Here is a 19786-nt window from a genome sequence, read left to right as displayed (position 1 = left end):
CACACAATGGTGCCAGCCACGGCTATGATTTAGAGTTCTGCAAACTGGGGTTTGCAAAAGAAAAATCTTACCTAAAAACAACCAATTTGGGGACAAACAGCAACACACACACATTCAGTGACATCTGTACAGATGCAGGCATGACAAAAAAGGAAAAAGAAAAAAAAATCCAAGAGTTCAGGCAGCATTTGGAAATGCTGGAGCCAGTGTGGTAGAGCAGTGAACGAGCGAGCGAGCGAGCGAGTGAGTGAGTGATGGCTAACATTGTAGCAGCCACTATAGCAAGTAGGAGGTGAGGGAGGAAGTGAACTGAAAGTTTGTGTAGGAGACTGGAATGGAGTAGGGCAGGGGGGGAGGCAGAACTGGAGCTAATGGCAAAGGAGGTGGGAAGCTAGAGCTGGCAAGGGCCGCAGGTGAGGTGATGGAGGGGAGCTGCAGCCAATAGGGAGGGGAGAAAAGGGATGTCCTTTCCCTCATAAGTCCTTGTGTGTGTGTGTGTATTCTTCTTTCCTATGTGCATTATGCTCTAATAACAAAAAGTGAATACCAGTGAACTAGTTCATAACCCTTTCGTGAAAAGCAATGCTAACAATGATTGTAAAGCAGTCTGTACCATTTAAATGGCATATAAATAATTAATTTTAAAAACTAATGGAAGAACGGGAGTTGACTGAGAAATGTCCAAACCAATTGAGCTTGAAACAATTAAATACTCAAGACATTTAATATGATCTGGATATATTAAAACTAATGTTTTTCTCTTCCTTTTGCAGGGAAGAAACATTACTCAAATAATGGCATTAAATTGCCACATGGCATTCAAGGGGTGCTTCTTTAACCAATGCAAATCCATAATGAGCGAATCTGCGCTATGGTTCATAGAGAAGCAATCCAAGCCAGACAAAATGAAAGATAGTCCATTACACAATTACACAAAGTCAATATTTCTCATCTGCCAACTTCCAGCACATTTATCAATGTGCTTCTAGATGGTAAGCTGGCTCAGACAGTCAACTCCTCTCTACTACTGTGTGTATGGAGACTATCCTTCCAGAAATGCCCACCTGGAACCTGATGAGCAACTTTCACACTGTCTCCTTTTGCTCAAACTAAAGAGCAAGTCTAACCTGGAAGCTATTGCATGGAGGTCAGACCTTCAACACATGAACCGCTTTGACCTTTTGATGGCCTGGTTTGCTATCCAATGTCTTTGGCTTTAGCTAGAGTTAACCAGTAACTCATGGGCAAGCCCTCACCTTCCAACTCTGGATCCAGGGCCCTTTGTGGGCTCATCCTTACAGTGAAAGGAGCTGTGCATGGATATTGCTACAGCTTCTTGATGGTGATTTCTTCCAATCACAGCAGCAAATTTTCTCTTTTCAACCACTGCAGTCACATGGGGCAGATATCCAGTGGCTGTATGAACAGTGTTGGATTTCACATGTACTCTACATGAATGTGACTGCAGGAATAAATGGGCACATATTCTAACTGCCTTATAAAACATGTTAAGGAAAACCCAGACCCTGACCTGGATAGTCCAGGTGAACCTGATCTCATCAGATCTCAGAAGCTAAGCAGGGTCAGCCTTGGTTAGTAATTGGAGGGGAGACCTCCATCGAAGACCAAGGTTGCAGAGGCAGGTAATGAGAAAACACCTCTGTTAGCCTCTTGCCATGAAAACCCCACCAGGGGTGACTATAAGTCAGCTATGACTTGAGGGCACTCTCCACCACCACCAAGGGAAACCCAGAGCATGCAGTGACAACTGCTAGAAGAAGGGACAATTGGATCTTTCAAGACAAGCCCAAAAGGTGGCAGGGGGGTGAGATTAGAAAGAGTGATTTGGAGTTTAACCTTGCCTTACCTTTCCCATCTGCTGTTCTCTGGTTAATTACTATATTTGGGCCCTGAACACAACACTGATCTTGATTAGCCTTGAGATGTAATTGTCTCAAGGAAGCCTCATGAGGTCAGCCGACTCCCTGGTAACGTAATTATTTCTCCAGGTCATTTTGTCAGGTTTTTTTTTCCACTTCCCATTTTCTGCATGCTCATATTTACTGGGCAACAAATCTTTCATTCTCTACGTATGGCATGTAATTGAACTGCTTTGATCTCCCCCTCCCCACTCCTCTTTTCAAAAAGCCCTAGTGATTTTTGCATCCATGGACTGAATTAAGCTGAGAGCATTTCAAAGGAAGCCGTGAGATTCATCAGTGCTTTTGATTCCATCAATATTTAATTGTGCTCCAACATAAACACTAACAACGTCAGGTTCCTAAACCTTCCACAGTTGGCTTCTGAAATATTCAAAAGGGGAAATTTAAAGGATTTAAAAAGAGCGAGGGCTCATTTTTTAAAATAAAAATACTCAAAGGAATATCTTTTTTCATACTGCTGGTAAAAGCAACCTGCAAATCTTTGGGAGCGGGTCTTAATGAAGACAACAAAAGATTCCTCCGGAGGTGGGGGTCACATGGGTTTGATAAAATGCAAAAAGAGATTAAATTCTGACAAGAGAAATCCTTTATCAAGATAAACAAGCTAGACAAGAGAAGCAGAGAGTGGCAGCAAAAGTCCTGGCCTTGAAGCTGAGAATTGTGTCTGAAGGCAGCGAGCAGCCACTAGGGAGAGATTACTATCTGCCAGTGCGAGAGCACTGTGCCAAAGCTTTGGTACTCGGCTCTCAGTTGAGAGGGCACCCTTTCATTCTTCTGCAGAGTAAAAGCATTCGCCCAGAAACCATTGTGTATCCAGAGAAGCTTCTGGGACACAATGGAACCCACACAGGACAGATCGTAAATGATAGAAAAGAGAGTCACTGCCAGCCTGAACAGCTTGACCTGCACAGATTCATATCTGGGATTTTTCAAGCATACCTCAGTCCCCCCCCCTCCCCCGCCGATACCACATTCCTTTCCATTCACACGCACAGCATATTTCACCCTGACCATATTGCTGGCAGTCCTCAACCATACTAAGCAGAAGAACATAGACATTATGATCCAAAATGCAGGGAAGCACTTAAAAATACTCTTGGCCGCCCACAGTCCTCTAGAAATGGAAGTTGCAGTCCAGATTCCCTTTCAGTTAGGGTCTTACTTTTGTGGTAACTACTTCACAGTATATGTGTAGTTTTTTCTTCCCAAGGGAACTGCTGCAACACAGACCTCTTGCGAAGGACCCGTTCAGGAGAAACATTTTTCATGTGTAAAGTTGCCAACTCTGGGCTAGGAAATTCCTGGAAGTTTGGGGTGACACCTAGAGAGGGTGAGACTGGGGGAGGGGGGTATAATGCCAACGAGTCCATGCTCCAAAGCAGCCATTTGCTCCAGGAGAACTGATCTCTTTTGTCTGGAGATCAGCTGTAATTCTTCGTGATCACAAAACCCCACCTGGATTGGCAACCCTCCATGGAATAGTTCAAAGGCACTCTTGTGGAAGTGAAACAGAAAGTAGGAATTGTCATTTTACAACTCTGTATGGATGGTTACCCAGCCATGTTCAGCTAGGAATGCTTCCAAATTTCTCCTCATCTTAATTTCTTCTTGAATCTGAGTGTCTTGAATTATGGGATGGTGTTTCTGAAGTGGAACCAATACATGATTCCATTCTTTATTTCTGAATATTATACTGAGTTTTGTATATGTGACACCACAGATTCAGTTTCAGTTCATGGGCATTTTTTCTTCTACGTGTGACCAATGTACACATGTGCCTTCACAAAACATTGTAAAGAAGCCATCTTTGATGTCGCTGTACACAGAATTCTATCAAGATTTTTTTTAGTGTGTTTTCCTATGAGTGGGAGCATATGCATGCATCAGTAAAAGAATCTTGATGAAAGTGTACAGTAATAAAGTTTTTTTTGAAGTGTTTCATCAATGTGCATATATGCATCTGTAATCGGGGGAGAGAGATGCAGAAAACTTTGGCAAACTGTACATGCTCCAATTTTGGAATTAATTTTCAAAATTAAACCCAGATAAACTAGAATTAAAGACAAGTGAAACACAGCACAAAGATAACAATAAACGAATGGAACGGGGGAAATTACTCGCCCCTGATGTTCCCATAAAACCCACAGTCATAGGATGTTATGCCCTATATTACCCCAAGCAGAATTGCATTTAAGATGTGTGGAGTCCAGCTAAATTTCACACCATGAAAATCTGGTTTCTTCAGCTTGTAACCTTTATACACACTTGGGAATTTTAACCCTGCAATCCTAAACAGGGTTACGCTCTTCCAAATTCATCAACTGCAGAGTCATTAGAAGAGTATAACTTCCCCCATGATTGCCCTGCAAATGATGTTCAATCAGTCCTCTGACTTCTAAATTTTCACCAGGCTTTCACCAACACCTTCAAGCCTATCCTTGCATAATTAGCGTATCCTCTAACATCCCTAAAATGAAAGAAGAAACACACACATCTTGTGTTGCCAACCTCCAGGTGGGGCCTGGGGGTCTCCTGGAATGACAACTTATATCCAGACTATGGAGATCCGTTTCTTTGGAGAAAACGACACTTTCAGGAGGTGGACTTTATGGCATCGCATGCCTGCTGAGCTCCCTCTCCTCCCCCAAATTTGTCTTTCCCAGGCTCTGTCCCCAGATCTCCAGGAATTTCCTGACTGGAAGTTGGCAACCTTACACATAACACTCTCACATGAAGAATCACTCTGGCCTCTCCACCATCATCAGTGCACACTGCTGAAGGCTGTGGGTGTCAGGATTACTTTTAAATGTCCCCCTACATTTCAGATCATGTCTATTTATTTTGATTCGCTTGGTTGCAGAACTGCCAGTAAGGCTGTCAGGGCAAAATACAGTGTGTGTGTGTGTGTGTGTGTGTGTGTGTGTGTGTGTGTGTGTGTGTGTGTGTGTGTGTGTGTGTGTGTGTGTGTGTGTGTGTGTGTGCGCGCGCGCGCGCGCGCGCGCGCGCGCATATGTTTGAAAGGCTGGCGGGGCTGAGGCAAGCTGGAGAGAGGCCCTCAAGAAACAGTGGCTGGAGTCCTATGTGCCTCCTATAGCAAGAAAAAAGGAGCATTCATCAACAGCATGCAGTTTCCCTGCAAGTCACGTTCTCCAACTTTCCCTATTTTCTCCTAACATCACTGGCCAATCACTGTGTCTATTTTTGCCTTTTGGGGTGCTTTGTTAAGTTTTGCTCTTGAGCAGGGCTTTTTTTCTGGGGAAAGAGGTGGTGGAACTCAGTGGGTTGCCTTCAGAGAAAATGGTCACATGGCTGGTGGCCCCACCCCCTGATCTCCAGACAGAGGGGTGTTTAGATTGCCCTCTGCGCTGCGGCATGGAGGGCAATCTAAACTCCCCTCTGTCTGGAGATCAGGGGGTGGGGCCACCAGCCATGTGACCATTTTCAAGAGGTTCCGGAACTCCATACCACCACGTTCCAGCTGAAAAAAAGCCCAGCTCTTGAGAGATACAGCAATTATAATTCTTTGTGGTTCAGTTCCCTCACAACGTCTTTATATGTTAAAATTTGAGCGAGTGGGCATTTGCATCTTCAGTCTACTGCACACACATATGCATGAACACTAAGGTTGCACTTTTATACATATTCACTTCTATGGAATTGAGTGGAATAAACATGCCAGAGGACTGCAGGAACCATTCCATGTGTAGCCTACCCTGCCATTGGTCTGTTATGTATTGAACTGCTGACTGGACAATTATGGTTTTCAACAGCATCTTTATGCAAAAGGCCAAACATCCTTGGGTTTGAAGAGTTTGTTGCAGTTAACTTATACAGTAGGCAGAGTAGAGCCCACAGCAAAGTGTGATGGTACACAAGGAAGGAAAGCTCTGACAATGACATGAAAACAGGGTGTTACAAGTTTGTTCCTCTTTTCATCAGAGAAATACTTGAGGTTATGTGTGCGGAATTATATATAATTTTTCCCAGTGAATTTCTCCTAAACTCCTAGTTCGGCAATAAAATGTTCTAGATTGAACATGCAGATGCCAAAGCAAAGCTCAAGGGCATTCGATCCAGCAGAAGAGAAAGTCTTTTTTAAAAGAACCGGAAGAGCATTCAGGAAATCACAAGCTTCCTTTGCAGAAAGAAAACTCTGCCAAGCAGCTGCCTGTTGCGCTGATACCTACCAAAGCCATGTTTCATGCACTTACCTTGGTCAGCTCTTGTGCATTGGCAAGGTTATCCACAGCGATGGCCAAGAAGACGTTCAGGAGTGTATCTAGTTAAACAGCTAAAGATTCTCAACAGATCTTCATACAGAACTCAATTAAAAATCAGTTAGCTGGCATTTACAGCTTCTTGCTCTACATTTCACCAGCCTTCCTCCCAACTTCAACCAATAAAGGAGAAAAGAATAAGATTGCCAGACAGCAACCCTCAACAACCCTCTTGTAACAACCTCTGAGCCACAAAGGATAAAGATTTCTTCAGCCTTGTCCTTCCAGGGCCCATTACACACTCTCTGCTTGTGCATGATGTAGGGTCTCACCACACGAGAAAAAATACACTCGCATTACATGGGTAATTCGAGTGTATTTTGTAATTCAAGTGTATTTGAGTGTAATTCGAGTGTAATTCAAGTGTATTTTGTCTCGTGTGGTTTGACCCGTAGTAAACTGCATTGCCATTTTGACCAACAGGAGTCAGGAGGAGAGGATGGGCAATGGGAATAAATGAAAAAAAGGCAACAGGAGCAGCCACTGCAAGATTATTAAACAAAGGGAAAAATAGTAAAAAGTCCAGTAGCACCTTTAAGACTAAACAACTTTATTGAGGCATAAGTTTTTGAGAACCACAGCTCTCTTTGTCAGATGCTGCATCTGACGAAGAGAGCTGTGGTTATCGAAAGCTTATGCTGTAATAAAGTTGGTTAGTCTTAAAGGAGCTACTGGACTTTTTACTATTTGGCAACTACAGTAACACGGCTAACTCCTCTGGATCTATAAAAAAAAAGTTGTATGCATGGAATTCAAAATGCAGGAAACTGAATGTATAAGTGAGGGTGGAGGACTGACTGTATACCATACCCCCCCCCAATCCCTATTTGCCAGGTCTGGCTAGTTTAAGAGGAAAAATGGAAGCAATGACAATCTCACTGCCAGAGCTATGAGTTCCAATACCTAATGAATTAAGTGATAGCAATTTTTGTTTTTGTCAGCTGGACTCTAACAGAGGGACCTAATTTTAAAGAAGGGATATGACATAAGCACAGGTTACTGAGTAGAACAATCACACCAGCACTCTCAAGGGAACAATGACCAGGAGGAGATCATACATTCTTAACTGCACACTAGTTCCCCACCCAACAGGAAATGTCAAAGAGTTTCAGTCTTCGTGCAGGGTTTTGAAAGAAGAGGTTTACCCTTGTGCATACTGTTCTGTAGGACGCTTGAATGTATAATTGCTAGGCCGAGCCTGGCAACCAGCAGGAGGAATGGAGACAAAGATGGGGGCGGCACCACCGCAGGCAGGATGATATCACTTTGGGAGGAAATCTGGGGGTACCTCTTGAAATCCCTGCGAAATCTATGGTAAAACCCAGAAATGATGGACAGTAGCACTAGAAACCGCTGGAAACTATGATTTTGTTTCCAGCGATTCCTAAAGCTACCTGCAGTCATTTCTGTTCATGATGCCACTGCATTTTTACCCCCCCATATGCACACTGCTTGAAGCTGTGGTCGCCTACCAGGGGCTTGGCAGCCCTAGTACCGTGTAATCCACCTTGAGTCTCAGTGAGAAAGGTGGACTATAAATGACATTAACAAATAAATGCTTAGGAAGCCCAGATACAAAATGAACCTGCCTTCTACTGAGTCAGACCACTGATCCATATAGCTTACTGCTGTTTGCTCTGACTGACAGCAGCTCTCCAAGGCCCACACTGCAGAGTCACTGTTCATCATACTCCACACGCCTTAAAGAAATGCAAATTGGAACTTCAAATGAGCCTACAGCATTTGTTCTTGGAGTAAAAACAGAGTGGAATTGGTGCTTTGCCCTTCGGAATCACTTGCAGATGCAGTCACACAAAGGGAGCGCCTGAGAGCCAAGCTACAAGTGACGAATTACACTTGCTTGGCAAGTGAACAGACTCAGAACAGACTTTGGCCCTGAGGGCCAAACTACAAGTGACGAATGACACTTGAATGGCAAGTGTATTTCTCCCTGTTCGCTTGCCCTCCACTTGATCCACTTGCCTTTCAAGTGTCATTTGTCACTTGTAGCTTGGCCTTGATCACGTGTTCCTCCCTGTTCACTTGCCATTCACTTGCACTCCACTTGATCAAGTGTAACGCAAGTGAATGGCAAGTGAACAGGGAGGAATACACGTGAGTCTGTGAAATTTGTCACTCGTAGCTTGGCTCTGAGAAATCAGCATTCACGTGCATTGAGCAAGAACAGCCTGTACCTGAATTGAGGACTAGACTAGACAAATAATCCTAAACTAGGCATTTAGTAACGTGTAGAGGCACTCCTCCTGCACTCTCCAGCCCTCCAGTTAAGATCTTTCCAAGGCCTGCTGGTTGGGCCCCACTTGCAGGGGTGAGGTGGGTGGCTACTGGTCACAGGGCTTTTTCAGGGCAGCACCCGATCTTTGGAACAAAACTCACAGAATGCATACTTTTAACTGAAGGCTCTTTTAAAAGTTGTTTTTATGTTCTGCTCTGAGGGCTGTTATATATGATTTTAACCTACTTAATGTTGGTTTTATGGCTTGTTTTAATAGTGATGGCCATATGGTTGTTGTTTTTATGATGTTACTGTTTTGTGTTTAATTTGTAAGCTGCCTCAAGTAGGTTTCTGGAGAAGCAGCACATGCATTTTATCAATAAACTTGTAAGATTTTTCCTTGCAAGACCAATAGCACTTAGGTGGAAGCAGCAAAATTTGCCATCAGAAAAACAGTGCTAGTGGAAAGGGTTGTCCTCCCTGCAGTTCCAGTCTGGATCAGGGTCCTCCATGGCTATTTACATTTTTTAAAACTGCAGAAGAGAAATTCACAGTTCTTCTGCCATTTCTAGTTTAGTCCTCACAGACCAAAGCATCCCCCTAGGGCTCAAACCAACTAGTGGCCCAGCGCTTGCAGATAAACATATGGGTTATTTGTTCCAAACCAATGTTCTCATATATATCTAATTCCCCTGTAGCATAATTTCTTCTAAATTACATTCAGACAGTATTTGAGCAGCTTGAAACATGTTAAGTCAGGGAAATTGCCTCCATTTCTCTGTGAATATTTTCTCCTTCCAGCTACTAGCTCTGACTGTACTTAGCTGATGTCCCACTTTTCTTAATGTTGGTCTCATTATTTCAAGCCATGTCCATTTATACCAGAAAAAACTTCGTAACAAATATAACAGGGCCTGAGTTTTTCAGTCAGCTAACTTTAAATTTTGTTTTGTGATGCTTCTGTTAACTTTTTGTTTGACAGATAATAAGGATGAGAAACAACTGGAAGAGTTTTCTCCTCTTGGGAAAAGAATGAAACTTAACAATTTTTTTCATTGGAATTAGATACTGCTGAAATTTAGGGCAAACTCCAGCAAAAGGAAAAGTTCTCAGAATGAGAGCAGTAGGAAGGCAAGCTATACAAAACTGCAAAAAAAATCTTTTCAGAAATCAATAAAAAAGGTATATAATCTTGGGTGAGAAGAGTACCAACAAACAAAAGAATCCTGCATGACACCGTTTTCTATAGTGCAAAATGCAGCAAGAAATTTGCTCCTAGACTACCTCTCTATGGAGCTGCCCTTGAAGACAATTCAGAAACTTTAGTTACTGCATAATGCTGCTGGTTCTAACTGGCACTCTCCTATATTGCTAACTAGCTAGCCTGGATTTGGATTATCTCAGGTAATGTCTCCTCCTATATGAATATCCTCCACCAAACACTTAAGATCTACCAGTGACCTTCTGCTGAATAGAGGCTTTTCTGTTGCATTTCCAATACATTGGAATGCTCAAGAAGCACAAGAAAAACATTTGTCCTTCCAGTGGCAACTTAGACCTCCAGGAATTGAATTACTGCCACTTCCATTTTGCTGCTATTGAGCTTGCTTTGGTATTGTTTTTACAAATTATATTTGTACTTTTAATCTTTTTCGTCTGCCATTTTGAAATGTATTAAAAAGTACTATGCAAAATAATTTTAAAAATATGTCAATTTTAAAATTAATTAATTTTAAATTAGCTTTAAGTTAAACTTTAACAAGTTGAAAATGAAATTCTAACGAAAAAAGAGGTGCACTGGTGGGTGGAAGCTAGACTCACAAACTCAAATTTCTCCTGTTCTGAAGGGAGTTGCACTCTGCCTAAAGAAGCAGGGTCATAGCTTGGGAGTGCTGCTGAACCTGGGCCTCCTGTTTGATAAGCAGATGGCAACAATGACAAGGAGCACATTTCATCATCTTCATCTGGTTAGCCAGCCATGGCCCTTCCTGGGTAGGAAAGACCTTGGCATGGTGGTGCAGACCCTGGTAACATCTAGATCAGATTACTGAAATGTGCTCTATGTGGAGCTGTATTTAAAGAGCATCCAGAAGCTACAATTAGTACAGAATACTACACAAACTGGGGGAGAGGATTCATAGAGACCATATCACTCCAGTCTTATTCCACCTACATTGACTCCCAATTTACTTCTGAGCCCAAATCAAGATGCTGATATTGACCTTAGAAGCCTTGAGGTTGATTTACCTTAAGGGCCACCAATTCCCATAATAACCTACCCAATTAATGTGGTTATCTTTGGGGGCCCTGCTTAGATGGTTGGCAATAAAAGAAAGGGTCTTCTTGATCATGGCACCAAAATTAAGGAATTCTCTATCCAGGGACATAGATCCAGAGGAGTTAGCCATGTTAGTCTGTAGTTGCAAAATAGCAGAGAGTCAGTAGCACTTTTAAGACTAACCAAGCATAAGTTTTCAAGAACTACAGCTCTCTTCATCAGATGCATGGAGAGTCTGAAGAAACTGACCAGAGATATATAGGTGGTGAGGTGAGGGGGAGAGGGTGCAGGGAGTGAGGGCCATGTAAATGCAAATCAGTTGCAAAAGTCATGAAAGAGGTGGAATGCGCAATCCAGCTGGGTGTGACCCCTATCCAGGGAGATTCATCTGTCCCCCTCTATCATTGTCATCCACCAACAGGTGAAGATTTTTCCTTTTTATTGGACATTTCCTCACTGATATCATTTCCTTACTCTTTGATGCATTTATGTGTTTGTCTTGGTTCAGCTGTATTGAATTGTATTGTTTTCTATATATGCATTGTAATTGACTTTTCACTGCCTTGAGTTGGGTGGAAAGGCAACATAAAAGTATTTTAAATAAAAATTTTAAAAAATACATTTAGCTTTAAATTAATCAAGTAAAATAAAATGCATTGGCAGTGGGAAACTGGCTGTCCAGATAGCACAACCAACACTACCCTTTCTAAGGGCCAAGCTACACATGACGAAAGACACTTGCCTGGCAAGTGGATTAAGTGGAGGACAAGTGAACAGGGAGAAATACACTTGCCATTCAAGTGTCATTTGTCACTTGTAGCTTGGCCCTCAGGCTGTCCAACTATATAGAGAATCAATGTGAGGTTTCAGCTAGCATACTGGCCTTGGACTGGGAAGACCTGGGTTCATGTTCTTTTGCAGATCATGAGTGAGTGACCCAGATGACTCTGGATGAGTCACTGTCTCTTAGTCTAACTTCCTCACAGGGTTGTTATGAGGAAAAAATTGTATCACTTCATTTCTGTATACCATCCTGACCTCCCTGGAGATACGGTGAGACCAAAACAGGAGAAATGAATGAAAGAATGAGAAACGGAGAAGCAATGCAGGCTGAACTCCTGTGTATCTAAACAGCAAGGGTTAGATGTTTCGCTTGACCAGCAATCTCAAAGAGAAGTATCAGTAGGGAGGAGCTAAAGACTTTACTACTATTGCTGGAAGTATGGTCCTACAAAGTAGTTCCTATGCTGTTTAATATGCCAGTCTTAGAATTGCTTGTGCTCCGTTTCAGCATTTCTTGAACTCTGTATTAGATTTCTGCTGGTTTAAGTCCTTGCAAATTTGCATGTATATTGTTTATTGAAATGTTTTTGGAATTGACTGTACTGACTCACACTGTGTAATCCACCTTGAGTCTCAGTGAGAAAGGCGGACTATAAAGGAGACAAATTAATAAATAAGCTGCACAAGCAACTCAAATAATGGCTTGGACCGGCTTTATTTGTAAGGGCATCAATGGTGGGGAGATTCCTGACATCAACTGGAAGCCACTGCAGGGGAGGGAAACTGCTGCAGGGGATCCTTTTCGGGGGTCCCTGATGCAACAGTTGATTGGAGGTATCTGCTGGTGGGGTACACATGCAGGACAGCCTCCTACCTCTCCCAAAACTGCTCTTCTTGCAAAAGGTCAAAAGGCATGCCATCATTTATAGCAGACTAGCTTGCTACCCATGCTTCACTATGGTATTTAACTACTTTAAATCCAGTTATAATACTTATGGGTATGTAGTATTTTTTGGTTTGATGCACCATCTTCCCCTGAACATTTAAAAACTCAGTTGCCATATTGACTTTTATATAAATTCCCTATTCAGGAGGAGTCTTGTACCTTCTTTCTTCAACTGTCTGCAGTTCCTTTACCTGATTTTTACCTCAGAACATAGAGTTCGACAGCTGACAAATCATAGAGAGGGGGGTGCAAGCAGGCAGGAGCCTGCCAATCATACAGGACAGCCAGGCCCCACCGCGAGATTGGCAACCCTAGTGAACTTTTAGGGGAAGACTGGGAGGTCTTTTACTTCAGGACATTTTACCTCAGGACAGATTCAATGACTCCCAATAGCAACTGTATATTGCTTAGAATGTGGGGGGTGAGGACTAATCAGGCCACATACGCAAATGACCTCTGTGTTCCAACTGTCTCGGGGGGGGGGGGAGGATGAGGTGTGGAATGTTGTGAACCCCAATCAGCTCACATATGCAAATGTCCTTGAAAGGCTGGCCCAATCAGGGAAGAGTGGCTGAGCAGGCAGTGGGCGGGGGCATAAGCAGGCAGCAGCCTGCCAGTCACACAGGGAAGTTGTATCCCTTTGGGAAAACACATTTTACCCCCTTTTACCCCCTTAAGGGGCGAATTTCTTAAAATCCCTTCTTAGTGGGTATTTATATCATGAAAGGAATGCTCTCCCCAAATTTCATGTTTCTAGGTCCAGGGGTTTGGGCTGGGCGTTGATGACATTTGTCTTTATATAGAGAGAGAAGGGCTTGGGAGGAACCTAGTGAAGAACTCCCCAGCTACCCTGTCCAGGCAGGAGGGGAACCAGCAAGAGAAAAAGAAATCCAGTAGTCTCAAACCCATTCCCCTCTCCTTCTAAGGCCCAGGACCAAAGCAAACCAGGACAGTAGGGCTGGGACCCCCCTCCCCACATAACAGGTACCCAATGTGCAGTGCAAGAGATGTGCCCTCAGGATCTCTCACACTGCAAAGTATGTTACACTCAAGTCCGTTGCCAGATAAAGGCAAGTGCAAGTGGGACAGCAGGAGAGGTATTTGTGACTTGTGTGGTTGTTTTTATTACTTGTAGTCTGTGTAAGTGCAGGGTCACCAAGCTGGAAAGGTTCATAATTTGGGCAGATTCTAGTAGGATGTTATGACCATTTCTCAACATCATCAGTCACTTTCTGTTACTTGAGTAATTACTCTGCACTCTTGCTGGTGTCAGACCATTAGGCAACAGTTTATTTGGGCCTGTTCCATCTATCTGCAAAGATGGGCTTCTGCTTCTTTTTGCACTGCAATAGTGGAAGCCCATTGAAGCTGACTGATCATGCTTTAGCAGCTCTCAAATTGTGTGACCCAAGAGCTGAACCCTCAGCACCGTCAGAGACATTGCAAGACCTCCTGAAGTTTTTATTGCTCAAATTCACCCACTTGAGAAAACAAAGTTCCTTTGGCCATATATGAATCACATTTGATTTCCCCCTACAAAGTGCAGGCATCCTCTTGAAGGAAAAGGCCCGCTGATATGCTACCAGCAGGGTAAACTGAGGGAATAGTCATGTTCAAAAGCATCACCCACAAGCCAGCATAGAAACTCTCATTAATGTTAATTAGAAACTGCATATTAAAGCAAATCAGGGATTTCTCCTCCTTTGAATCAGGTTATGCCTGAAACACTTGAGAAGATGGATGTCTGTGGAGACCAAACTGCCTGATTTTGCGGTGTCCCTGCAAATCCAGAGTGATTCCAGTGAAAAAGAGCAAATAACTTCAGCAAATCCCATAAGGGAAAGTTGGCTTTATCAAAGTGTTTTTTCCCTTCATGCTGTTAAATGTGGTGGTTTTTTGCTTACATGCATGTGCATACGAAAAGCTTGCTTGTCTTGTCCCTGTAGTGGGCTACTTGGCAAAGAAGATGCAGCAAGCCTCCCCTGCGTGAAGCAGTGTGGGTCAGGGGATGGAGAGTGCAGCTAGGATAGCCTTAGCAACATGGCATCTTTGGCAGGCTGCCATAGGGTGGATCAGAAGACATGGAGGCAGCAGGCGAGCCTGGACAGAAGAGCAATGGCATTCTGGGCCAAGGGGCTTAAGGCAGGGTGTGGCCATGGAGAGCAGAGGCTAAAGAGCAGCTAAGCTAGCTAGGGAGCAGGAAAGAGGAGGGTGAGGCTTAGCATAAGGACCAGATGTGGAGCTGGGGCCATAAAGAGGGAGGAAGGGGAAATGGGGGCGCTGACTGGAGGGAGAGGGCACAGTAGCAGAAGAGGAAAACCAAGCCAGTTAGAAAGAGAATGGGGAAGAAGAAGAAGCCAGAGAGGCAAGGAGAGCAGTGTGGCTCTTCTGCTTTGAAGCTAACCATGCCTTCAGGGGCTTGGACTGGTCAGCTTCCAATAAAATAACCTGAGCAACAAAGCAGTGACAGGGCTGGTGCTTTCAAGACCTCATGGACCACAGGTATGATACTTCCCTACTCTGAGAGGGCATCACAGTCTCCTTGTGAGTTTAATCTCTGCAGCAATTCTGTTGCAATGAACTTGTTTTCATCAGTCTCCGAGAATCAGAGAATAGTTCTTGATTTCTGCAATTTCTGGATGGAGCTGTACTTCCCCTAAAAGAGCAGATTTGTACCCACAGGACCTGAGCTTCCTGCTGGATAAACAGGTAGCAGTGGTGGCCAGGGGAGCCTTTTACCAGCTTTAGCTGGTGAGCCAACTGCAGCCCTTCTCGGGCAGGAAAAATCTTGCCACTGTGGTGGCATGACCTGGTGACATCTGGATTACTGCAATCTGTATGTGAGGCTGCCTTTGCAGACTGCCTGGAAGCTATGGTTGGTACAGAATGCTGTGACTAGAATGTTGACTGAAGTGGGCTGTAGGGAGCATACTACCATTTACACTGGTTCCCAATTTGCTTTTGGACCCAATTCAATGCCCTTTAAAGCCCTATAGGGGCCAGCATACCAGAAGGATCGCCTTCTCCCATATGAACCTACCTGTTCACTTCAATCTTCTTCAGAGACCCTGCTTTGGGTGCTCCTGCCATCTGAGGCTAGATGGGTTGTGGTGCCAAAACTTTGCAACTCCCTCCCAGAGAGATTCCTCTCTCTCCTTCTATCATTGTCTTTTGCCAGCAGGTGAAGACTTTCTTCTTTTGTTTTGCATTCCCCTAGTAACTGTTACTGGCTCTCCCTCGTTGTTACAAGTGTTTGTTAAATGTGTTTTATTGAATTGTTTAAATATTTTATATGTACCTTATTTTAAATGCTGTTTTAACGGTTTAAATGTTTTGATGTTTACTGCCTTGGGGACCCTAATTAGGTGGAAAGATGGCATAGAAATAATTAAATAAATAAAATGCAAGGCAGCCTGTAGGTTCCTCTAATCTGTGGTGCATGAGTACATTATCAGTTGTTCAGAATGCAACAATGGGAATCAAAGATTTGCAGCCAGCAACGGTGGGATACAGCGGATAAAGCTCTTGCAATCACAGCCATTGCCGTTTCTTGGAGATATAGTAAGCATGATCAGTACCAGCCGCTGAAATGTAAAAGAAAGAAAAGCAAGGAGGAGACAGAAGAAATAATTCTTAAAAGCATCTTGTCCGGTGGAATCATCCATCAAGAGAAACAGAATTTTCTTCGAAGAGTGGGCACAGCATGGTGCCCCCAAACTGTACCTGAAAGGTTCATATGCAGCAGTCCCATGAATGGATGATCGACTCCACATGCTTAAAAGAATAATGACTGTTATTAAATCATAACCCTTTTCCAGCTCATCTGTAATTTAACTGTAACCAGGAAAATATTTTATTACTTGGATTATCAGCTCACTCAGCCAAGAACTTCTCCGGAGTGAGCTTCACTGAAGCAAATGGAAGTCGCACAATGGCAAGTTCCTCTCCGTACACAGATCCTCCTCCTATCTTTGTGCATCAGTTCAGGCCCTGTGTCAGTTTTGCACGTATCTGTGCAACACAAATGTCTGTTGCTATAAGCAGGGCCTTTACACATGGGACATTGTGGCAACGGAATCAACTGCCTTTGGAAGTGAAAAATTGTTTAACTATTAGAAAGGCTGAGATCAATGTCTTTTTCACTGGGATTTCTCCAGAGAGTGACATTCCAGACTGGTTGATACATTTTTCTGGTTATTTCTGGTGCTGTTGGTACTTTACTTGTGTTTTATTATGATTTTTCTTCTGTTACAATAAGCTGCTATGGACACATGCTAGGAAATGAAATATACATAGATTAAAATAAGCACACCCTGGTAGCTGTAGTCGGGGCTTTTTTTCAGGGGGAACGCGGTGGAACGGAGTTCCGGAACCTCTTGAAAATGGTCACATGGCTGGTGGCCCCGCCCCCTGATCTCCAGACAGAGGGGAGTTTGGATTGCCCTCTGCGCCGCTGAGCGGCGCAGACTCTTTTAGTCCAAGTCTGAGCACTTAATGTATGAGAGAGACTGTCTAATTTTGAACATACAAATAGCACATTTGTGTAGGATACAAAAACCAAATCAAAAGAAGACATTTTACTATATAGCAAAATGATGTTTCTTCCTCATAGAATGATTTTTTTCTCCCCAGTTAATCGAACGCTTTGTTTAGGGCTGCAATGTTAAGTCAATTCTTAGCTGCAATTAGCTGACTAAAAACACAGTGATCAGTTACAAAGTATCAGTGATTAATGCTCTAATTATTTTCATGCTTTTAAAAATGCAAATATACTTCTGAAAACATGGGTGTTGAGTACCATTCAAGACCTGGTTCATACAAGTGGGAGAATAAGGTAGGAATGGGGTGGCAGAGCCCCGAGGCAGCAGAATAGATTGCATATAAATCTCCACACAAACAGAAGACTAGTGGAACAGGAGGGAAGGAGGTGCTTCACCTGTCTTTGCTTGCTGTTCTGATTTTCTTCTTGCAGGAAGATAGGGAAGCAATTCCAAAATATGACCCTCCATTGCCACTGTGAAGCAACGCTGTCCATTTTACTGACTCAGCTGCTGGCCATTTCACCGTGAATCCATCCTCCTATATGTATGAACCAGATCTTTAAAAGAGGCATTTCTCCTTGTCTTTCACAGAAGAGGAGATGCTTCCTTTGCATGCTTAAAGGTGTGTGTGAGAATGTGCATTGCCATGCACTGGCAGTGGCCGTTTCCACACTACTCACCTTCATTTGGAACGTCACAAAAAAAACCCCCGTGGAAGATAGCATCTTCTTGTGTGAGTTTTGTGCGACATCGTGCAAAACTCGCGCGAGAAGACGCTATCTTCCGCGGGGTTTTTTCGCAACATTCCGCAGTGTTCCGGATGAAGGTGAGTAGTGTAGAAACGGCCAGTGACTAGGTGTGCTTCACATTTTCCCCAAAGAATTCCAAGGTGCTGGATCGCTGGCACCATTTGGCATTCAAGTGAGCAGCAAGGAAGGAGTGTGAGTCAAGAAATGCAATGGCAAATGACCAGCAGTAACTTTGCAGGGGGGTATGTCCCTCTCTACGAAAAAAAGAAGAACTTCAGGGCCAAACTAGACATAAAGAGGGCGGCCCCATCTTTCATCCAGCACAGAACATGGCAGCTTTCATAGCATTTCTAGGAGGTCTCCCACTGAAGTACTGACAAGGCCCAAACCTGTTTAACTTCCGCAAGGTGGCTGCATCATGTGCCTTCAAGTCATACAACTATACCATATCAGGGCCAAAGGAGACATAGGAGGGCCTGGCACATACATGTATTATTTATTGCATGTGTCTCTCTTCTTTCTTCCATCCTGAAACTCAAGCCAGTTTACAGATGTTTCCCCAGCTCCCAACCAGGCACCAGCACGACCCCAACCAGCAAAGATTCAGCAAAGTGGCCGCAGCTACAATCATAAGAACACTTTGCTGGGAGTAAACCCCACTGAATACATTGGGACTTGCTTCAGAGTACACCTGGTTAGGTTTGCTCCCTGCATCAGGCATCTTCTGCCCTTATCAGGGATTCATTCACACACGCACCCCATTCACATATAAAGCTGGTATAGTGATCCATTTTCACACGAAAAAAAGAACAGGGAACTAAAGCTCCCACTCCTACTCCTTACTTCACCATGCTCCATTATTTCAAGCCCTTTTCTCCCCTGCCTGCCTCATTTCCTTAATCAGAGCTGGGCTTGGAGAAAAGTGTTTTAAACAGTCAAGCAGAACAAAGGAACTCCCTTTCCCCACGTGCTTGTTATTGTGTAAAACAACACTCCTCCCCCCTCCTCCACTCATACATGAACAGGGAAAACACAAGAATAAAAACACAGCCCCCATCATGTCCTGCTTAGCTCTTACAGTGTGCAAATTTCAATAAACGTATTTGTTTATGATTCTGGCTGCTGAACGGTTGCATTAGCCCTCTGTTCTTGCCATTTTAAAACATAACAAATGTTAATATATGAAAAAGAAGGAAGTTACACTTTTTCCAGAAAAAAGGAAGTGGGTAATTTAGGATATATTGCTGTGCAAGTAGACCGTCAGGTGTCTAGGTTTTCAGCATCTAAAGGTTTCTGAAATACTGATCTTTCCTTTTTCATAAACAGGCTCATTTCACCATGGATCAATTTCCCACTTAATGGCTTTCCAGTAACTTTCACCAGCTGCCCATTAGCTGGCCACCCCTGATTTGAAATGTGCGTCTGCTAGTGAAGAGGTGGCGCAAAACACCATTAGTGAATCAAATTTACGCAGGGCAAGGATACAGTTACCAAAAAGCGTCAGGACGATAAAGTAGATCGAAGAGAACATTCCTGAGTGGACACCCCCTTGGGATTCGATCCCCTGGTACATCACTGCATTCCAATCTTCCCCAGTCAGAATCTGAAAAGTTAATTAGAAAGTGTGAGACAGAAAGAAAAAACAAGACAAAGGCTGCAGCAATTTCTCTGGCTATCCGAAGTGAGGCCACAGGTTACAAGATGCAAGTGTTATCTTACAGTGGTGCCTTTATTACAGAGTTCTCCAATAAAACAAGCTCACCCTGCAAGCTCCCTTGCAGCCTTGTGTGGGGGTGTGCGTGGGTGTGGGGGTGTGGCTGTGTGGGTGGGGGTGGTGCCCTCAAGTCAGAGTCGACTTATGGCGACCCCTGGTGCCTTTTAGAGGCTTGCAAAAATGCTTTTTGCTCAGTAGAATCTTTGAGGAGCCTGACTAAGTTACAATCTTGGTTCTACGTTTTACCTTTTGATGCTGCTTTATTATGTATTTTAAATTGTTATAATTCTGTTTGGACATGAACTGATCAGGAAGCTTT

The 19786-nt window shown here is 43.5% G+C and overlaps 1 protein-coding gene across 1 annotated transcript in view; it reads right to left on the bottom strand.

Moving 5' to 3' along the window:
* Positions 1 to 19786, bottom strand: part of CACNA1B (calcium voltage-gated channel subunit alpha1 B) — a 443389-nt gene that overhangs the window by 132672 nt on the left and 290931 nt on the right. The window contains exons 16-17 of the mRNA XM_054997363.1: positions 19239 to 19356; positions 6155 to 6222 (exon numbers count right to left, since the gene is read on the bottom strand). Of these exons, the coding sequence (XP_054853338.1) occupies positions 6155 to 6222; positions 19239 to 19356 (186 nt within the window). The remainder of the gene's footprint in view (positions 1 to 6154; positions 6223 to 19238; positions 19357 to 19786) is intronic.

This window comes from Eublepharis macularius, chromosome 14 (genome assembly GCF_028583425.1).
Source record: "Eublepharis macularius isolate TG4126 chromosome 14, MPM_Emac_v1.0, whole genome shotgun sequence".
Classification (NCBI taxonomy): Eukaryota; Metazoa; Chordata; class Lepidosauria; order Squamata; family Eublepharidae; genus Eublepharis; species Eublepharis macularius.
This window is presented reverse-complemented; position numbering and strand designations above follow the sequence as displayed.